General features: G+C 41.3%; 1 protein-coding gene across 7 annotated transcripts in view; it reads left to right on the top strand.

Moving 5' to 3' along the window:
* GTF2I (general transcription factor IIi) overlaps window positions 1-21,559 on the top strand; it is a 78,385-nt gene that overhangs the window by 3,556 nt on the left and 53,270 nt on the right. For 6 of the 7 annotated variants that reach the window (XM_074890513.1, XM_074890516.1, XM_074890511.1 and 3 more), the window contains 2 exons: window positions 7,828-7,933; window positions 9,313-9,451. In XM_074890513.1, the coding sequence (XP_074746614.1) occupies window positions 7,835-7,933; window positions 9,313-9,451 (238 nt within the window). In that variant the 5' untranslated portion in view covers window positions 7,828-7,834. Of the gene's footprint in view, window positions 1-7,827; window positions 7,934-9,312; window positions 9,452-16,865; window positions 17,027-21,559 lie in introns of those variants that run through there. The other variant, XM_074890517.1, reaches the window with a different exon arrangement.

The raw sequence follows: 21,559 nt of genomic DNA, 5'->3' as shown, positions 1-21,559 counted from the left end.
TTATCTATCAGCATATGAGAACCTTTTCATAGATGTTTGGTTGAAACTCACGTTCTGCTGGAAAGACTGTGAATTTGTAATTTGCTGACAAAAAAAGTTACTGACACAGTCCCAAACCTTGATCATGTCTTTATTTCTGTTCTTGGATCCTGGATGGAGAGAGGCTTCTAACAGGATTGATATAAATGCTTTAATTCAAGGAAGAACACGTGTAATTAATTCCATGGAAATTGGTGTTTTGGTTCATTTGGTTAAATAGGATAAGAAGAACAAGGGAGAGTAATACTGAGGGAATGAAGTTACCAAACAGAGGGGACTGATTACTGCTGGAGAGTGAGGGGTGATTAGTTCCCCAGGTTTCCCGGGGTGCCCCGATGTGTGCCGTGGTGGGCAGCAGCGCATGGGTGCGGGCACAGGAGCTTCACTCCGTGAAGTTACCGTGCAAAGGTGTGCCCTTCAGATACCAGCTATATATGGGTCGGATGATTTTTTTTTTTCAGGTGTTAGAGCATGAATGGGTGTTTAGTGTCGGTTTAGCTTTTTGTGGGATCCGCAGAGGAATTAAAGGGGGTTTGTCTGCACTTAAATCAATTTGAGCCTTTTGTTTCCTGGGATCATCGCAGTATGACATAGAAATCCAAAGGACCAGCTCACACTAGCAAGGACAATTCTCTCTCTGGAAAATGTGCCAGAACCAATTTTGTTATAATTAAATAAATACCAATAGAGTTTAGACTAATTCACTTCTCAAATATGTGTAAGTGTTGATGGACACACAGAACTAAAGTAACTGTTATTCGGCATGATCATCATGTTGACTAAGTAAATATAATTACACTGGTAAAGACAGAAATTATCAGATGGTCAGGACTGCTGTGATTAATATTTCATTTTGTTTGCATGGTTTCACTGTAATTCACGAATGCCTAGGTGCTGCAGTAGGACACTGCCTACTTAAAAACTAAAAAACTGAGTAAATTCTTCACTGAGTCTGTCTGGCTTTAATACAGAAATGGAGTTTTGCGCTAATGTTTTCTTAGCTGCTCCAAACTGGGTAATATGTTCGCTTTTATACAGTTGCCTTGTGAGGTATATAGTTCGATACTGTATCTTCATTTTATCTAAAATTTTGTGATTGTATGTTGGTCTATATTAGAATCTTTAGAAATAGTGAAAATCAAATTTAAATATCTCTTTGCAAACATGCAGACTTTTGAATGAGAGAAATTGGAGGTACTTTTAAAATAACAGTTCCTGGAATTTGTGTTTTACTTTTTTTTAATGGTTCTTAAGAGTAGCAGAGGTAGTTGCCATCTAGGCTGACTAAAAAGCCATCATATGGTGCTGAGTATCATAAAAGTACCTAGAAAAAGGGGAACTAATTATTACTGGCTTTAAGGGGGTCTCACAGCTGTGTAATGAACTGTGCCCCCCCCATCCCCAGCAAAATGCTGCTGGTTCTGTGTGACTCTGCTGTCTGGGTGCTATCAGGTGTGCTGAGCACCAGGTGTTTCCCCTCGGAGCTTTGTTTGTTAGGGGGTCCTTGTTCTCTTTCCCGACTGCCTTTGGTTGCTGACCTTCTGCTCGGCTGCCCTCGGAGAAAAAAAATGAAAGCTTAAATCAGTGAGCACTACAGTAGGGATTGGGGGCAGTGTGTTGGTTTACAGCGAGATCGTATTTCTGAGTGGCGTGATTCTGCGAATTGTCTCATTAATTAGTGTGGCATGGGGGGCCGTAGCGTTGCTGGTGTGTTTTGGTGGGGTTAAGCTCTAATGTAAAACTCTCAATCTTGTGGATTCTGCTGCTGTGAGTTAAATCCCTGCGGTGGGAGTTGGATTGAAATGGTGACAGCAAATGTCCCAGCTGCCATGTTTAATGGGTCACTGTTGCTGTGCTTGCAATGGTGTCGGGTGTGAATGACAAGAGCAGGGAACCTGCTCCGTGGGTGAAACCAGTGAGCGCCGTGTCTGTATTCCTGGTGTCTTGGACTAGAAAGCGATACAGCTTAAGGTTAGAGAGATAAACATGCTTAATTGTTAGTGAGCAAAGTAACAAGAAGGTTGGCTTTAATTGTGATGTCCACTTTTCCTGAATCAGCTGCTCTGCTGCTCCAGATAAGAGGCTGGGAAAAAAGGAAGAAGAGAGACCTCAGGGAGTATGTGTGGAGGGAAGAGCGGGACAGAGCCTCCCTGGTACGTTAAGGCTTCTTCAGAGCTACTCTGCTGTCCTTGAGAGTTATTTTAATTCATTTTTAGGGGTGGTTAACAGCCTGGATTCAGTCTTAGCTAAGAGCTGACCATGCATATGTACATGACTGCTCTCAATCCAGTGAGTCCAGGTTTGTACCTCCAAGAGTCTTTAAGAGCTGACAGTAAGCCGGAAGAGATAAACCCAGATGGGTTTGAGTCGACTAAATGCCCTCTGGTATCTCCATATTGTCTCTCCTTCCTGTTCTGATGTTGGGAAGCTTCACCCTCTTGTTTTTGGTGTAGGCTGTAAGCAGAGTTAAACCTGCCAGGCTTGCCTCTGCCTCTTTGCTTTGGATTGAGCTGGCTCTGAACATCTGGAGCTGCTTTTACTTGGTCTGGTCCAGCAGTGTTTGTGGTTCAGAACAGGCTCGTCCTCCACAGAGGTAGCATGGATGTTGCTCATCCAAATTGATTAATAATCCACATGCAGAAGAACTGGCAATGTTTTTGTGAAGGAACTCCCAGATTCTTTGCTTCTATTTCTTTTGGGCTATGGCTGGTGAAAATACTTCCTTTCAAAACATGATTGTGTGTATATGAAGATGGGGGTGTCTCACACTCTGAGCACCCTTGCTGTTAAGCTTGTTGTGTTTCTGCTATGCGTGAGCAGTCTAGTGGTTGGAAGGAGCTGAAAATTGTCACTTGTAGACTATTTGTATGATTTTTAAGATGATCAATGGCATGTCATTAACAAGGAAAATAGATCATCCTTACGGGTTTAGCGTAGGTCAGCTGTGAACAGATGCTGGAGGGTGAAGGTGAGAATCTCCTAACTCTGTGTGCGCTGAGGCTAGGGTAGATGTGTTACAGAAAATCAGAAAAAATGGTGGTGGTAGGTTTGCATACCAACAGAGTTTCTATGCTAGGTTAGCTAAGAGCCATCAGACTTCTTCTGAAATATGGGATCACTGAACCAAATTGTATGAAAAAATAACAGATTTTTAGCCAAGATTTGTTTAAAAATATTCATTTGCACTTAACAGCTTGTGAGTATTAATCTGTACAGTTTGGGAAGAACCAACTTGTGTCCTTTGTCAGAAGGCCAATATTTGGACAGAGTTAAATATGCTGAAATTGTGTCTTGGCCCAGAAGACAAAGAAGCCAAGGGGTGAAAGCTGCAACAGCCAAGAAGCAGTCTAGCTTTGTTAGACTTCTTTTTTAGTGGTATATTTAGTTGTGTTCCTAATTGTTCCAGCTTTGTAATGAAATGTGTGCTTTTGTACTCTGCTAGAATAACTTTTTTTCCCCAAATATCAGAAGTGGCCCATGGCAATCTAGCAGTAGCTGGACTTCTTTTCCCTAGGGAGCAGCAAATCTTCAGTGGTGTGTAAGGGTGAGCTCACACAACCCCCCCAACCAGCTGTATTTTGGGGTTCTTGGGAGTTATGTTCTTTTCCGTTAGTGTGGCAGGATTTGTTTTAGTGTTTGCAATGCTAGGTGAGGGGTTAGTGGAGAGAAGTATGCTTTGGCATCCACAGCTACTTTTCTGGAGAGTAGCAGGCAACGGATAGGTGTACCATTTTGGGAACACCCGCTTGCATTACGTCTGGTGAAGGGTAAAACAGTGTTGCTATTGTTTATTAAGTCTCTAAAATGCATATTTCTTTTTTTCCCCCCTAATTTTCCATATGTATTCTTTATATGCTTAAATAACAGTTTTTCTTCATAAAGCTTAATGGTGGTTGGTTTTTTTTTCTTTTTGTGTGTCTGACAAGCAACTACTAGAGAGAGTATCCGTTACTAGTGGGTTTATTGGCATGTTTGCCAGGGAAGATGGAAAGTAACTTTGTCTTGTGGTTTTGTTCTCTCTTGCCTTGAGTATTTCTATTTTTGGGGTCTAAAAGAGAACCCAGCAAGAAACAGGCGGAGTGAGATACGTGTTGGTTTGATTTGGCTTCCTGAAAAGCTACTGGTTTTGGTCTTTGGTTTTCTCCCTGTAAAAGGAAAACCCTGAGGGCTTTTTAGCTCTATATCGTGGTGACCTTCTCATCAGGAAGCATGCTGGTTTTGGCTGGGACAGAGTTAATTTTCTTCATAGTAGCTAGTATAGGGCTCTGTTTTGGATTTGTGCTGGAAGCAGTGTTGATAACAGAGGGATGTTTTAGTTATCGCTGAGCAGGGCTTACACAGAGCCAAGGCCTTTCCTGCCTCTCACCCCACCCCACCCGTGAGGGACTGGGGGTGCACAAGAAGTCGGGAGGGGACACAGCCGGGACAGCTGACCCCAACTGCCCAAAGGGATATCCCAGGCCGTAGGGCATCACGCTCGGCATGGAAAGCTGGGGAAGGAGGAAGGGGGGACGTTCGGAGCGATGGCGTTTGCCTGCCCAAGTCACCGTTAGGCGTGAGGGAGCCCCGCTGTCCTGGGGATGGCTGAGCACCTGCCTGCCCATGGGAAGTGGGGAGTGAATTCCTTGGTTTGATTTGCCTGTGTGCATGCCTTTTGCTTTACCTATTAAACTGTCTTTATCTCAACCCACAAGTTTTCTCCCTTCCGATTCTCACCCACATTCCACTGGGGAGGAGTGAGAGAGCAGCTCTGTGGGGCTTAGTTGCCAGCTGGGGTTAAACCACAGGCAGGAATGGCTAAATGCTACATCCTTGCTACTCTACCAGTGTGTTTTGTGAGGCTTTGTTCATTGTTACAAGCCTTTACTTAGGCAAAGGCTCATCTTGGCGCTGTTGAACTGAAGGATTTATAGGCAATTATAACTAATAGTAACTGGTCTGGAAGTTCTTCTTTAGCAATATGTGATTAAGATGAATAGACGTGTCATAAGTGGTATTCTGTTGGCCAGCTTGTAATTGTTCAAAGGATGGTTTTTAAATTGGCCTTTTTGTGTAGCACTTTGGTAAGGGATAAGGTGTTACACTTTTATTCAAGGCTTTGCACTGGGAAGTTACGTTGGGCAATGGTGTTCTCACACGCTTTCTAAGGGGTGGATCTTGGAAAGGCAGCCAGGTTCATTATATCTACTGAACCATAGCCTACTCTTTCTAATAATAAACACTGTCCCAGTGGTATAGATAAGGATAGTGGAGAAAACTGTTGTTTGAAAGGGAGAAACTGGCAAAATGTGGGGGGGGGGAAAAAAATCTTTCACATGAGACTTGCTGTAAAGTGGTTAGGAAAAAATATTCTTGCGCTGTCATGGTGCAACAGGATGTCTCTTAAATCTACATTAAACACTGATCTGGCACCAAACAAACTGATTAAACAATGGGTATCCTAAAAATACAAGGCACTATGACTTTATACTTTAGGAAGACTCTTCCAAATGTTATTAGAAGATCCAAATGTGACTCCAAGATACGGAGGCTGTGGCCTCATGTACAGGAGCAAGGTAGCTTAGGGTGTGCTGTCTGTCCTCTCTGTTGAGCCAGGACAACTGTGGGGCTGTACAGTGAATCAAACTGGGACCCAGTCCAGTGGAGCACTTCTCCTCCCCGTTCCCTGGACCAGCTCCCTGACTTGACTGTGTATCTGTGGATCAGAAACCACCTTCCAGGGACAGGAACAATTCTGCATGGGGGAAGACAGCCTGAGCTGGCACTTCTCTGATGTGCTTGTGCGTCCACAGCCTTTAAATAATCGCTAGAATTTCCTTGGTCTGTTTTCTGGACAAGGTACCTCTGCAAAGTAGAAAATAAGTTTACTCTTGTTTTGACACAGTGTGATTTTTTTTTTTTTTTTTTTTTTTTTTTTTTTTCCACCTAGAATGGGGTAAGTGCATATGTTCGTGCCACTGCTAGCTTGGGAGGTGTTGAACTGATGCAGAACAACTGCATCAGACAGTGAGTAGACATGGGAGAAAGGGGAAATGTGCAGTTATGTTCTATTTAATCTTTAATATTGGATTGTTAAGATACTGTTTTAAAAAGTCCAAAAGCTATCATGTTTAAAATCACTGTCAGCATCCCAGCCCTAAAGGAGTTCCAAAGATGAGCTTGGAAACTCTATTGGGTATCAAAAATCATGGCTCAGTGAAGATTAATTTATCACATCAAAATCTCCCTTTTCCCTCTGATATTCCACAAACAATAAGATGCCCCTCTTCCTCTGGAGGATAACCCCATCAGCCTCTGTCTCCCCATCTCCAGCTGACCCTCTCTTGGGTCACTGAAGCAATCAACATCGTTCAACAGCTGTTATCCCTTATATTCATTCTTGCAGTTTAGCTCCTTTTCCGGACCTGACAAAGGACCTGTTTGCCTACTCCTCAGTGTAGCAGGTGCTGGTGTTCAAACCTCTCATTATCTGCATGTCGAGCAGCTGCTGACTATGCAACTGCCAGTTTATCTATAACATGGTTTTAAAGCTGTTTAAACCTTGCTGGCCTGTGTCTGCAGAGCCAGAAGGCTGCTGGATGGCTGTTGTGAGCTTGCAGTATCGCTAGCTTCCCCCTGACCCCCCCCTCCAGTTTGTAGTCTGAAGTGCTCTAAATCCTACAAAAAGAACAACACTGTGCCATTTTTTGCAATGTAAGCATGTATTATCACATGCAATGGTTACTTGTGCTGCCCTGACCTGTCTGTGCACCTAATAGGATGCATGTCACCTTTGGAAACTTGAGCCACATCATGTGTCCAGGTTCTACAGGAGCAGCAAGCTGTCTCATCAAGCTATTATGAAATGTCTCGTTTATCTGAGCTATCTTGACTTTTGCGGTGATTTTTCTCAAGACTTGCACATGGAGTTGTAACAGCTAAATCTCTACCAGTTCTCTCCTCCTCCAGGCATGTCAGGTTATTGCTTTAGATATGTGTAAACATAACAAGTTGCAGTGCTCCGATAGAAAAATGTGCTCTTAGCAGCTGCTGAAACTTCATTCTCGATATATTCATGCTTGTATAGACAGTTCTGCCAGCAGAAGCATAAACAAGTTCTGATTATTACTTATGTCTTAAAGTTGAAAGTCTCATGAATGACATACAGAAAATAGGTTTAAATCTCTTTTTTGTGTCACTGCTGAAATTCAGTTTTTAATTTTAGCACCTTAATTGGGACTACTTAGCTTTGGAGTTAATCCTACAGCTGAAGAATATGTGAATAAAAATGTCACATTCTGGTTATTGATACTGTAGTCTCTGAGGCCATGATTTTGGGGCAGGGTGGTGGTGGTGGTTTGTTTTGAGCTAGGCCATGATAATTACAGGAAGGATTGTTCTAATACTTGTGTTGTAACTAATTTGCTATTTTTTTCTGTACGTTAATGCCAGTGGGTTTTTTTTGCTGTATTTATCTAGACTGCTGGAGTTGCAAACATGCTTATAAAGGAAAATTGATGTAAATTCAGCTAACCAATTAATACGCGTCTTTCTAGAATCAAAGGGTTTGTGGTCTAGTCATGGCACAACATTTTAACTTTTGAGTGTTTAGCTTCAGCTTTAGAAGAAACAGCAGGAAGCATGAAAGAGTGAGCACTTCCTCCTGTTAATTTACCTGTATATTTACTTGACTGTGTATGTGTGTGGTGGGGTGTGTTTTGGGATATTTTTTTTTCTTGCATGGGAGAGGTTTTTGTTTTCTTGTGCTGCTGTGCGTATCTGAACACGTTTTTTAATTTCATTTTATAGCAGGAAAATGGCCCAAACTACCACACCAGCAACGTCCATCCGTGATGAGGACTGCTCTGAAAGAAGAATGGTGGTTACATTCCTCATGTCAGCACTTGAGTCAATGGTTAGTAGAGACGTTAAGCAGCTGCATCAATACTCTGCCTTGGCATGTGCAGGATTACACCTACACATTGCCTCCTGCTGGGGAGCAGGAAAGCTGTAATGTTTTATTGTTACCTTATTGCCTGCTGTCCAACCAACTGTAACTCTGTTTGCTTGTGGAAAATCGTACTAACAGTTGTCTTAATAGTCATTTTGTTTCTTGTTGTGGTGTGGTTGTTTTAAAAATTTTGTTAAATAAACAAATGGGAAATATTTCTTGATTGCTCAGGTAGAGTGTGGTTGAAAGGCAAGAGTATGTTCTGGTCTTTGTCATCTGTAATATAGAGTGAAGAAACAGTTTGGAGGCTAATGCCTTGTCCTCAGCTGCTGTACCAATTCAACAAAACTTGTTCAGGAAATACTACTTTTTTTTAAGTTGGCATATCACCTGTTTTGTAGAAGTTATTTAATCATTGTGTGGTGGGGCTTAAGGTTGGCCATGGCTGTGAGTGGAAATGTCTGTCACGTTTCCTTAAAGTTGAGGCGCTGTCAAAGATTTGGCTCTTTAAAATTGTTTTCTTAAATGATAAGCAAGACCAAAAATTTTTCTTTTTGTCAATGAAGCTTTGAATGGGATGATTATAAAAGAATTGATTACAAGCCTCTTTTCCCGATGGGTATATTTGGTTCTAAAGGCTTTGTGTCACTTTTTCCTCTCATGCTGCAGTTGGTGTTTTTATAGGTTGCAGCAAACTCTGATCTTCTGAGTTCCTAGGAGAAATCGACTCTTTGTGATCACTTTTTGATGATCTCACTAATTTTCTTAGTATCTTTGCTCTTTCCTTGAACTGTAGGCTTCCTGCCTTACTACTTTGCGAGAAATTTCTCCCAGCAGAACACACGTAGGTGTTCACAGGAAGGAGGAATTCACCTGAGCGCAGCAGACAGGACAGGGCAGACTGCAGGCAGCCTTTCTGCTTGCAACCACACCTTTTTGAACAGAACATGATGTGTGATAAGTGTGCTGTGAATGAACAAAACTCCTGTATGCTCTGCTGAAAGTTGGATTAAGACACTTAGTATGATTATCTAACAGGGAAGTGATAATTTCACATGGATTGATGTCATAAATCATTTTAATTAAAAACAGGGCAATCTCTGAGTCTAGACAAGGCCTTAATTTCACTAACGCATCTACAGTGCTTTTAAGGTTCCTGGTGAAAAGCACTCCAGATGTTTAAATTATTCTTTGCTAATGGCTGATGTTATGTTACTCGCAGTACCTTTTGAAGGGTGGATGCTGGCAGCAGAAGTAATAACTGTTTTACATAATACCACATACATTTCTATTAACTGTACTCTTAACTATGGTAATAAAAGCTTTTTGTTTTTTCTTTTTAGTGTAAAGAACTTGCCAAGTCCAAGGCAGAAGTTGCCTGTATTGCTGTATATGACACAGATGTGTTTGTAGTTGGAACTGAGAGAGGAAGAGCCTTCGTCAATTCTAGGAAAGATTTTCAGAAGGATTTTGTTAAGTACTGTAAGTTTCAACATTGTATTTTTTTGTATTTCACAAGCTACTTAATGTGTATTGCATACTACTAACAACTTTGGGGAGCAAAATTCTTAATATCATGGCTACAGGCTATAGTTACATTGGCTATGGCAAAACCAGCTGCTTAAGAACATAAAAATGATCAGTAACAGTGGTATTGTTTGGAGTGTTATTTCAACTGTGGCTGGAAATGTTCATTTTTTCTTAGATAATGTGAAAAACTAGTACAATAAGAAGTATTGGACTGTCCACCCTCACAACACATCCTGCATTTCCTAGTGCATGTTAGGTTTTCTTTGTATCCCCTCCTCCAAGTCTCTTTTTTTTTTCCCACTTGTGAAGGCTGGGCGGGACATTGAACAGGTAGTGGACTACTTCTGTCTGCTCCGATGGTCCTGGTCTTCAGATCACTTCATGCCTTATTAAAGCAGATGCACATTTTTGACAAGATACTATTTTTTTATGTAGCTTTTTCATATCACATATAATATTCTGTCATAAGTAGACAGAAATATATATCTATACCATAATGACTTAAAACTACATCTGCATTACTTTTGTACTCTTAAGTACATCCAGAGTGTGGTTTGGGTTTAATTTCATTTTTATGGTAAAACAGTAGCACTTTTGTGTTCACAAAATATGATCCACTGAGTACAGGACAGTAGTTCTAAGAGTTTGATTTCAAAAGATTCAGTGACTCTTTGGGGGAGCATTGATATGCTCATTTAGGAAAGTGTTGATGAACACCGCTTAATCAGTAACAAAATGTACATTTGCCTGCCTAGGGAAAGGGAGAAGATGGAGATCAAGAGGAGAGGTATGAGAGAAGAATCAGTGTGTGTGGAGAGTTTAAAAGCAACAGCTGTAAAATGTTCTGGCTTGACTAATTAAATACTGCTTGGAAAGCAACTATGTTTAATCTGTAGCAGGAACATTTGCTCCTAAAAATGCTTTTGCTGCTAGCTAAAATTCTCCTGGTCATTTGTTCATGGTGGGGGTCTGGATTTTTGCCACTGTCCTAATCGCTTGGACAGGGACTTTCTGTGTGCATATCTATTGTAAGGAAAGTCACCACAATGTTGCATTTTAACAGATAACTGATACCAAAATGCAGAATTACAACGTCAATGAGGAATCAAGTATAGGATGAATCAGTTCCTTTTTTATCTTTTACAGGAGCAGTCTTCTGATACTGGTATTTATGAAAACGAGCTGAATAATGGGGGGAGTTTAGTTTTTCACCTGACTTTTCTTGTTGTTGTTTCTTAAAGTGCTTCCCTGAGGTCCTTTGTTTTATTGCCAGTACAGTGGTATCATGGTCCCTGATATACTGGGCACATCCATTGGTAGGGAGTCTGAAACAACTGGGATTTGATGTTTGATCTCCCTGGCTAGGTCTCTATTTCTGGTTCTGTACCGTGGGAAGCACTGGCTTCTCATCTGTGCTTGTGTTTGACTGTATCAGACGTGGTTTCTGTAGATATGTGCAGTTGTTTTAATCTAACATTTAGTTCTGATAATCCTGCTCCTTTGCTTTATTCCAGTTACAAGGTGTTTTACAAGATGATAGTGGTTTTGTTCTGTCAGGCTGACGAGATTAAACAATATCCACTTTGAAAACAGTGTTTTTCTTATGATTCTTGCAGAACATCGTGGTGCAAGATCTGTGTGAATAAAGCCAACTAACCTCAGTCACTGCTTACATGGTTTCACTAAGTGCATATCCCCCATACTTTCCGGGGAGATTTGATGCTGGGGGTAGTTCTCTCCTGTTGCTGACAAAGATGTTGATAATTCCAGAAAACTTGACTTCAGAACATCAGCTTTTAAGAATAGCATTACATATTCCTGGCGGTGATGATTCCATCACTGCCTTTGACAACTTTGAAGTCTTGACAAAGTTTATAGTGTAGTATCTTTTGATCTAAAACTTAGACCTGTGGAGGCAACAGTTCTTTTCCCCTAGCACCTTGTTTCTTCAGTTAAATATGAAAGCTAGCAATAGACAGTGTTAGTTGCAACTGTAGTAGGTGTTTTGGAAAAATCCAGGAAGGCCACAGTTCTGTGTATTTTTAATAAGTTAGAGTTAGGCATTTTTTGTTCCTTTATGATTAATAAAGGCTCCCAAGAGATTCTTACATTGCTGTTAGAATTAAACCTTTTAAAATTCAGCTGTGATATCAGTCTTTGGAGCACATGGTGCTGACAGTATTGAGAACTACCTCTCCACTTGTGTGGGTCTCTTAATTTTTCTTTAAGTATGGAAACAGAAGTGTAGTTACTAAGCATTCCTCTGGTTATGTCTGACTGTTGTGACAAGCCAGCATGTGTCTTCAGTCTTTACTTCCACTTTTCCCACAGCTCCTCTGTATAGTTTGAGTAAATATGAAGAGTTTTAGGAATTTGGAGGTTTTAAACCTGCTGCTTATTTTTAGGAATAAGTATAACTTAGTGGGTTAAATTGATGAAATGTGTATATATAAGGTTTGTGAAGAAAGTAGCATGTACACTTTCTAGCAGTATAGGCTGATAAAAATAACAGCGGTTCAGTGAAAGCAGCACTGGAGTTTGGTTTCCTGTGGCTTTCATTCATAACGACTTTCACCCACGTGGGTTCCCTAACACCTAACTGCAGGGGAAGGAGGAGCCCTGTGCATATCTCATGTACCTTGTTACCGTAAGAAAATGCGTTAGAAACAAATTATAGCAATGCTTTTTTAATGTTAGTATGGGTTGTGTAGTGAGTGTTGAGGAACCAGTCAACAGGCATTAATTATTTAAAGTCAAGTCAGATAATATATTCCTCTGAACTGTGCTTAATTAAGATGGCTGTGAGCCTGACGTTACAGTGAAATGGTATGTTTCGATCAATGTAGGACTGCATGTGCTTGTAAGCATAACAGGTAACTTAGGTAACCTGCAGTGTCCGTTATTCTAAGCCTGTGTAAGTTTAAATTGTACATAAAAAAAGAGTATATTCTTCGAGTGCCTGCACATATTCAGAATATGGACAAGCATGGATGCTTGTGCACTGTAAGCAGTCAAGATCATATACATCTCGCCCTGCCAGTACCTCTTTGTTTTAGCTGCTGTTCCCTGCTGAAGTGTATTGCGTGGTCCCTAGTTCCTCTTGGATGGCCTTGGCAAGGTGAAGTGGCTCCTTGCTCTCTGGATTGCTGCGGAGTTGTGGGTTATCAGCCATCCTGAACAGAAGACTTATTCCTGGGGTGTCTCAAGAATGCTGTTCCCTTCACGTATTCATCTTCGATCTTGGCAGTTTCCCTTGAGGTTTGGTCAGGGTTTGATATCAGCTCTGTGGAATTCATTCTCACTTGAATGGAGCTGGAGGTAGTTTATAAAACACACAAACAAAAAGCCAGAAGAGGCCTCATCCCCAGGTTGTATTTGCCTGTCAGAAGTGAACTTTCAGAAGAGCTCCCTGACTCAGAAACACCTTTTTGGTCACCTGCTCTGGACTTTGAAAGAGATTTACCCAGCACTATGTGTTCCATCCCATCTGCCAAGTTGCTGATTGTTCTTCAAGAATCCTGGTTGCCTCTACTAGCGTTTCCACTGGTACCGGCTGTTGCACCATCGGTATGTAGGTCACACAGAAGCATAATCTTGCTAGTTCTGCAACTTTGTCAGCTCTCCCAGTCATGCTGCTTTTTCCTTTGGTGCCAGGGCTCTGAGCTCACTTGCCTGAGATGAGGCCATCTTACATCTGTAGACTGTTCATCTTGGATGATAGGCCCTTTATTTTTAGGAACCTTTTTTTTTCATTCAGGTGGCCTCGGGTTTCCATGCTGATCTTAACAATGCATCTGGTGTGGGCCAGAGTTTGGCTTCAAGTCCTGCTAGAGACTTTGGCCCAGCGTCTTTCACTCCTCTTACCTGTACCTCCATGTCCATCCAGCCACAGATTGCAAGAAGCCCTTGTAGCTTCAAGAATGCTCAGAACGTGAGTGTTTTTAATGGGCACAGCTGTTCCTCTTGCTTGTGGTGAATGAATGGCACATGATGCTCCAAAGATCTTATGGGAAGGATTGCTCAGCTTTGACTCTTCAGTATTTTTGGTGTGTGGATTACTGTTCCCTTTTGGATATCATCCATCAAGTAAAATGACTCTTCCCATAAACTAGGTTACTGTGGACCTGCTTGAAGATCTGTGGCTGGGCTTCTCTCTCATTGAATCCTTCTGGCCTTCGAGCAAATAGAAGTATCAGGTTTTCTGGAGAATTCTTTTCTGATGTTGTACTCCCTTATCTCTTTGACTCTCTAATGCTTCAGCAGTTTACAGGGGGGATGGAAAAAAACAAACAAAACCAGAAACCTGAAAGGCTAGATCTTACTGGTTTAAAAAACAAAACAAACTCAAAACTGGACAAGTCTCTAACTAGATTGGTCACTGTTGGACTACTTCGGCCTGCTGTAATTTCCATCTGAATCCCTGAAATTGGCATTTCTGGGCTTGTAGTAGCCTGTCTGTATAGTTTAGAGAGACTACTCTCCATCTCTGGGTGAAGTTACACCATGTCTAGTGTCTTGCTATGGTAGCTGCCAGCTTCCTACTCCATACCTGTAATTACAGCTATGCAGTGACTGTCCTCACTTCAGGTTTTGGCTTCCACGGAAGCTGCTGTTCACTGTGCAGGAATTCTCTGGAGAATGAGCTTTTGAGCTTAATATCTAAGAAGGTTTCAAATGCACGAGAAGATTGTAGAGCAATCCTTTGGTCTTTAAGGATGTACAGGTGGGATTCTGAGTAGTCAGTCTGTACATCACACCTACACTGGAGAGCATCAGTCTACTTCATCCCTGGCTGTGTGTCCCCACAGGCTGGAGGATGCCTGTGTGGGATTAAGGCAAATCTGTTACTGCCTAGACCTTGTTTTCCAGGCAGCATCTTCCCAGCTATGCCAAAGAGGTGCAACTCACTTCTTTCTTTGCTTTCTGCGTTCCCTTCAGTGGCAGAATTTTGATCTGTTTCTAGGGATTTTCCTCATGAAATCTTACTCTTGCAGTTCTGAGTGACAGAACTAGTTTTTCCTTACATTAAATGTTAATGTTTAAAATATGACTGCCCAGGATGAAGCTACCCAGATGTTCCAAGAGAGTGTTTTGTATCTCTAGCTGTGATACTGCAGCACAGCAGAAGTGCTGTCAGTGAACACAGTGCGCTCTGCCTGGGATGGGGGCTGTTTGATGGTATCACGTACACCGTGCGGAGATCCTGGACAGCTGGAAGGTGATCTGAACACTGGATACGCTGTCATCAGAAGTGATGGCTTTGCTCCCTTCAAGAGATCTCACCATCAGTGAATACGAGCTCTGTGGTTGCTGTTTGGATGAGGACTTTCCTACAGAGGAATTTGTGGCACTGGCTGGAGTCATCCCCTATGGAAAAGTGCATATGGACACCACAACCCTAAAGTCCGACTGTTTGAAGGCAGCAGCGTCTTTTGTTTGTTTGCTGTCATTATCTGCCTTACACTGTTTCTTACTGACAAGAGGTGCACGTGCTCCAAATTGCCTAATACATTTTTTCAGCCTAGCTAGTATTTTGTGAAATAAAATAGTCAATACTTCTCTTGCAGTTGAGATTTAAAAAAATGTTAGTATTCTCCATTGCATCACCACAGGTGTGCAATTAGTTCTAATATTGGCAATAATAAAAGCAATGCTAGTAACAGGGCCAGATCTACAAAGCAACTGAGGTACCTAAAAATCTAGAGCAAAGCTTCTGAAAATCTCCGTGACATCTATCTCTAGGCATCTAAATAGCTCATAAATCAGTATTTTTGTCTTGAACTGTGTTCTCTTTGAAGGTGACTATGTCCAAAAAGCATGATGTAGAAATACATGACTTCAGTATTTTTTTTAACCAAAGCTCAGTAAAGTGTATAGCGTATTGGTATAAACATGCTGAAGCTCTGATTGCATGTCTTGCTGCTTTCTTTAATTTTTCTAATGGATGAAGCTATTTACATGTTTGATTCTGTCTGTGTATTTCACTATAAGCAATGCTGAACAGACTGTGATATTGCAAGTCTGAGAGCATCATGCACAGAGCTTGTGTTTAGAAGATGATAGGTGGGAGTCAAGCTACAGTAATGTGAATATTTTTATTAACTCAGTAGCTCTGGGTTAATTTTAGACTTGTGCTTTAAAATATCTTTGATTAAATCTGCTGAGATATAACCCCTGATACTGCAGCTTGCTAGTTAGTGTGTGTACTGTACTGCTGATCTGGACGTAGTCCTTTTATGGTACTTTATTTGGATGCTCCAGTAATGATGTAAATAACATATTAATACAGTTGATTTGCTTCTTCCTTACTATTGTGATTACCTCTGATTATATTCTGTATATCTTACTTGTCATGCCTGTAATAATTCAGAAGCAGTGTCTAAACAGGGTGTTCAGCTTTTCAGCTCTAAAGCAGAATGTCTCAGACTTGAAACTGAGTACAGACCAAATTCCCTGACCTGTATGGAAGCAGCCTAATACCTTTTTAGGATTACTCTAATAACAGAGGTTATTAGTGGGCCTAACTGCAATTGATTGTGTGTTTGTCCTCGTTATAATATCTAAAGGACAATCTTCATCATCATCTTTGTCTCTGATTATGTGCTGTGCTATTACAGTGAAAATACCATTCTGTAACTAGCTGACATTTTTTTATGTTGCTCAGAGGCTAATCCCTTGACACTAATGCAGCTAGTTTAAAAATACCAGTTCTTTTTGATGATGATGTGCCAGTGTGGAAACTGGTTTCCCACAGTCATTTTCTTTGGCCCTAAACTATTATGTGGCCAGCTGAGACTTCTGTGGCTTTTGCTGCTCCTGAAGGTACAGAATATTTTGGAAGAGAAAGGAGTCATTAAATCATAGACATAAATAGTAAATGAAAGAAAAACAGTAAGAGCCAGACAAAGGATTAATCTTGACAAAACACTCATGGAGTTGCATGTATGCCATCAGTAATCTGTTACCAATTTTAAATGCAAATGAGGGGCTGTATCTATGATTCCTGCTTTAGCTTTGGTCTTTCAGTGCACTTCAAAATGAGTACACTTTACAGAATCCAGGAAAAAAACATGTTGCTTTTTAAAGCTGTGACTGTCAGGATGCTCTCCTATTGCCAAGCCAGAGCTGTTTTACACTTCTGTGACTCTCAACCTCTTTTTTCATGCCAGAGTTCCTTCCAGCTATTTGGGAGAGGCCTCTGTAATACAGCCTCTGCTAAATGCTTATTCTGTTTCAGTATCTGCTGGAACAAGCTCTTCCCAGTCACTTCTAATGGGAATTTACTCAGCTGTGGCTCTCGGTTGTGTTCCTGAGTTTTTACATCCCTTCTTGCAGCGGATGGCTTGGAATAGCTTGCACTTCTCCAAATTGTAAGACCAGAAGAGATAGATGGCTGCTCCTGGCCACACTGACTGTAGCATCACCACTTCCCAGACTGGTTGCGCTGGCAAACATGATGTATTTACTCCTACCGTGTCTGTCACTTGGGAGTGAAGACCTGGCATCTCTGCTAGTGGGAGGGATCATGTGAGTGTTCCCTTGTCCATTTTACATTACATGAACCAGATTGCATCATGCCTGTTTAGTGATGTGTTAATGCTAACCTGGCCGGCCCTGCCTGGGGTTAATTAGGGAGCAGTTTTGTGATCCTTTCTGCTTGGGAGAATTGTGGCATGGTAACTGCTGGCTTCCTCTTGTGTATCTCCTTTCCTGTTCTGCAGCTCTCTGTGCACGATGGTCTTCTGCATTTGTGCCCAGGCCTTTGTATGACTAAAACCTTTGCACTGTGGGTTAGTTGTGGGGGTCCCCATCTCCGTAGAATGCTACAAAGATGTCTGCAGTACCCTGATTGCTAAAGCTTATAGGATATCTTTGTTTATTTAATGAAAAGCATGAAGCTTCAGATGTTCCTGCTGGAAAGCTAGGACACTGCTACATACATTGTGGCTGCCTGCAGCACTCTGGGCTTCTGCTTTCCCAGTCTCTTGAAGTATTTACATCATACTGTGTTTATTGGAAGCACTAGTTCATATTTTGCATCTGTTTCTGCCCCACCTCTAGTTCTTGGGGGAGTTTTTCTGTTGCGGTTGTAACTGCTTGATGAATTAACTGAACTGTGTCCATTCTTGGAATCCCCAAGAGCTATTTTGATTTAAGTTTCAATCACTTTCTATTTTGTATTTGCAGAATGTAGCTGTGAGTTAAAGCATCTACCCTTAAAGACTTGATCAGTTTATTCCTAACAAATCACGTGCTTAGGAATTAGGTTAAAGATAACATTCCTAGCACTCACCAAACAGTTGCAGTGGCAAGTAATAAAAACAAAATTCAAAGCAATCATCCCTGTCTTTCTTGCTTTGAGCTGCTTTTTTTTTGCCATTGCTGTTTCCATTTGAGCTAACTTAAGTGGTTCAGCTTACAGTCCCCTTCAGCCTAACCTTTTGAAATGCAAATAATGTAGTTTTTGAGCTGTCCCATGTTGCATATTTCTCACATATTAATATGTGTTCATTAGCTGAACTCTACATTAAAAGCCAAAATCTGACATGGAAATAATTCTCCTATCTTTTAGCTTTACCTTGTCTTTTGTACTAGTCTTCTTACTTCTTTTTTCCCCAACTTCCCAGACTGGTAAAAGGGCTTTACCTGAAGTGGGTGATGGCCTGCCCTGCATAGCCATGCCTTCCCCGTGGTCTCCTTTGCAAGCCCTTTTGCATGGTTTTAAGTGTGAATTAATCTGTTTTGCTTAAGTTTTACTGGCTATTTCCCTTGTTTTACAAGGCAGTTTACCCCTCTTCCCAAGTTCTTAAAATGAAAAGAAAAATGCATTTTCTAAACTTCTGTTACACAGTTAGACCCAAGTTATTTTTCAAGAGTTTTATAAGATCACTTTCTGCCTCCCTCCCTCAGGGGTGCTTCCTTGGCTTTCATTGTCTTCTTCTCTGTCTGCATAGATGTGTCAGGGACAGAGACTCTTGCAGGTTGTGTGCCAGCCCGAATGCCTTTTCTTTACAATACCTTTAGCTTTAGCCATGCCCTGCCTAGCTCAGAGCTCTGTGCAATTTTTCTGGGTTTATTTCAGATTTGGGTAACTGGCCTCTTACAGCCTTATTAGAGCTAGGTTGCTTATTTTGTTTGTCAGAAACCTTTCATGTTCTGTCTCTCCCTAGCCCAATTAAGGGGTATGAAGCTAACAGCTAGTTTAAAAAACTTCCTAGGAAAGTTCAGTCACATTTCAGTGGAGACCACCCATCTTGTTCCCTCAGAGTCACAAACAGAAAATTACTGTAGCTAGCCAACTTTTGAAATTCCCTGGCTCCTAATTCTGCCTCAGGTGATTTGCTTTGTTTGTGGTTTAAGTGATCCTTTGATAATCATAAAATGATTTTTCTTTAATTTGAGGTTATTGTCCAATTTCCTGAACTGTAAAACTGGATGGCCTTAAACTCACAGGTGAACTGGGTGGATGCACTGTAAAACAAAGTAAAATGCTTTTAGCCACACATGCATTTACTTTCCCTCTTCCATTGCTCAGAGTAATTTTCAGAGTAATTTTCCTTAAGCATAAATGATAAAATATATCTGCATGAGTGCTGGCACAAAATAATCGTTGCCCTTAAGTTGCCTCTCGGAGTGTCTGCGCAGGAGTGACATTCCTACTTTTATAATCACTTCTTGGCTTTCTCTACCTGGGGGATTAAAAACCACCTGATTAAAAACCTTCTGATGTTGTGAGATGCTTTATGTACCGTGTGACTGACAGCTCTTTTGCAAGAGGAGTGTTGAGCTCCATCAGCTTCAGATACTGAATTCTACCAGCTTTTCTCTGTTGTTGTTTGTGTAGCATCTCATCTTCAGGTCACATTTTGAGGAAATTTCAGTTAAGTAAATTGTTTGCTAAAGCTTAATTTTTGTTTCTTCGGTGAGATGTGGACAGTGCTGGGTTTGTCACTTGTCTGCAGCGTGACCTGGCGGGGCGTGCTCTGCTCCGCAGGAGAAATGCAGCCTGCTTCCTCCAAACAGCAGCTTTCCCCTTACCTCCGAGTCAGGTGCTTTGAAGACAGACACGCTTTATAGCCTATTTTGGTTTGCTGCATTCAGACTGTGCTTTACTGGACCTTCAGAATAAGTGTTGTGTAACACTGCTGAGCTGTAACTCTCTTCATCAATTTATAACAGCATCTATTTAAGGCAGGAAGCTATAGTGTCTGCCCATACAGAGGTCAGGGTGTAGCTATCTAATTGCTGCCATGCAACAATAAAAAACTGCCAAATCAAAATTTGATCAAGTATTCCATTTTTTTGTTCTGTCATAAAAATTTTTGTAAGAGGGCTTTTTTTTTTTTACTTTAAAGCAGCCTATTCATTTTATAGTATATCCATTTTATAAGGGTGGTGACAGCTGGGAGATTCCTCTTCCAGCCAAGTGGTAGGCTGGACTGTCAAACCCAGTCTGCTGCTGATCAGGATGGGTAAGAGGGAAGGGTGTTCTGAATAACCAGAACACCTGGATAGTACAAGAGGATAAGAGACACTCAACCATATGTGGACTCTCAGTGCAAAATGAAGATTGTTAGGAGTTGGTTCATTGTAATCCTGCTGAATCTGGAACAGTTTTTGCAGAGTAACTGGACTAATCCTGCAGTCCCAGCTGTGTAGAACTGTAGTCCCAGCTGTTTTACCATATAACCATTCCTCACCCTTCCTGAGCCATTTACCCTGTAAATACAGGCCCCCATTCCTCTTCCCCACCAGGTCTTGTTCCATATGTCCCAGGCATCCCCTCCCAAATATAGCCTGGATCCCTCTGTGTAATTGTGGCGAGGGCTTCGAGGGAACCTGTAAGTTGTGTAACCTCCAACAAGTGGAGATGTGTCTGTCAGTGCTGCCAGGAGGAGATAAATGGCTCCTAGGTTGTGTAGAGCTCTTATAAATCTTACTGTGTTTGAGACTTGATCTTGCTTGTCAGATTTGATTGAAATTGGTCAACAGATGTGGGAGAGATTAGGAAGGCAGATGCATAACATGATCTTAAGAAAATGGATAAAAATCATTTAATAAAAAACAATAAGGGTTTCTCTTATGGTTAAGAAGGAAATTTTCCATGTCTCTTTGTCTGCTTTTCATTTTAATGGGAAGTGAGCAGTGTCATCATCTTATTTTTGTTTTGCTTATTTTTAGAAAGTGTGGGTATGCTTTTGAGAAGCTACTGTCAGTAAAGGCGTTTTCAGTGAATCAGTCGCTTGCGTGGAAAAAAACCCACCCAAAAAGTGACATTGCATGTAGCTATAAATGGAAACTGATGTCTCTTATCCCAGAATCTGCAGGCAAAGCTTATAAGCTGTCATTAATTAAACACCTGTGTTAAAGGTATATAACGGTATATAGGTATAAACAGTATAATGGTATAAAGGTGTATATATATTCCACTTTTGCATTATTTTTTGTGTTATGGAAGGCCCTGTCATATTGCAGAGAAAGTAAAAGTTTCAGGCCTGAAGAGCTGGAGAGCTAAATGTTGTGTGGAGGTGGGTTTCCAGGGCACAAAACAGACATATGATCTGATTCTCTTTTAAATGAAGATACGAGTTTTTAAGATGATAAATATGTTTTCACTAAAAGCATTGCTGCTTCAGCTCATTCCACAACCCATTTGTAATCAGTTGTTCAAACTGATGTTTGTTTTCTTGTATTAGCATAGAATTACAATGCCATCAGTACAGGTAATGCAAATCGCAGTGTTTTGGACTTACCGCTGTGCTTGCTCCCTTGCTTTCTCTTTCATATTGTCCTGGTTTTGGCTGGGATTGAGTTAGTTTTCTTCCTAGTAGCTGATACAGTGCTGTGTTTTGGATTTGGTGTAAGAATAATGTTGGTAACACACGGCTGTGTGGCTCAGTGGCACTTATCCTAAATTAAGGATTTTTCTCAGTTTCCCATGCTCTGCCAGCAAGGAGGGCCACAAGAAGCTGGGAAGGAGCATGGCCAGGACAGCTGACCCCAACTAGCCAGAGAGCTATTTCATACCGTAGAACTTCATGCCCAGTGTACAAACTGGGG

This window comes from Strix uralensis, chromosome 20 (genome assembly GCF_047716275.1).
Source record: "Strix uralensis isolate ZFMK-TIS-50842 chromosome 20, bStrUra1, whole genome shotgun sequence".
Classification (NCBI taxonomy): Eukaryota; Metazoa; Chordata; class Aves; order Strigiformes; family Strigidae; genus Strix; species Strix uralensis.
Note: the sequence above shows the minus strand (reverse complement) of the source record. Positions and strands in the feature narration are given on the sequence as shown.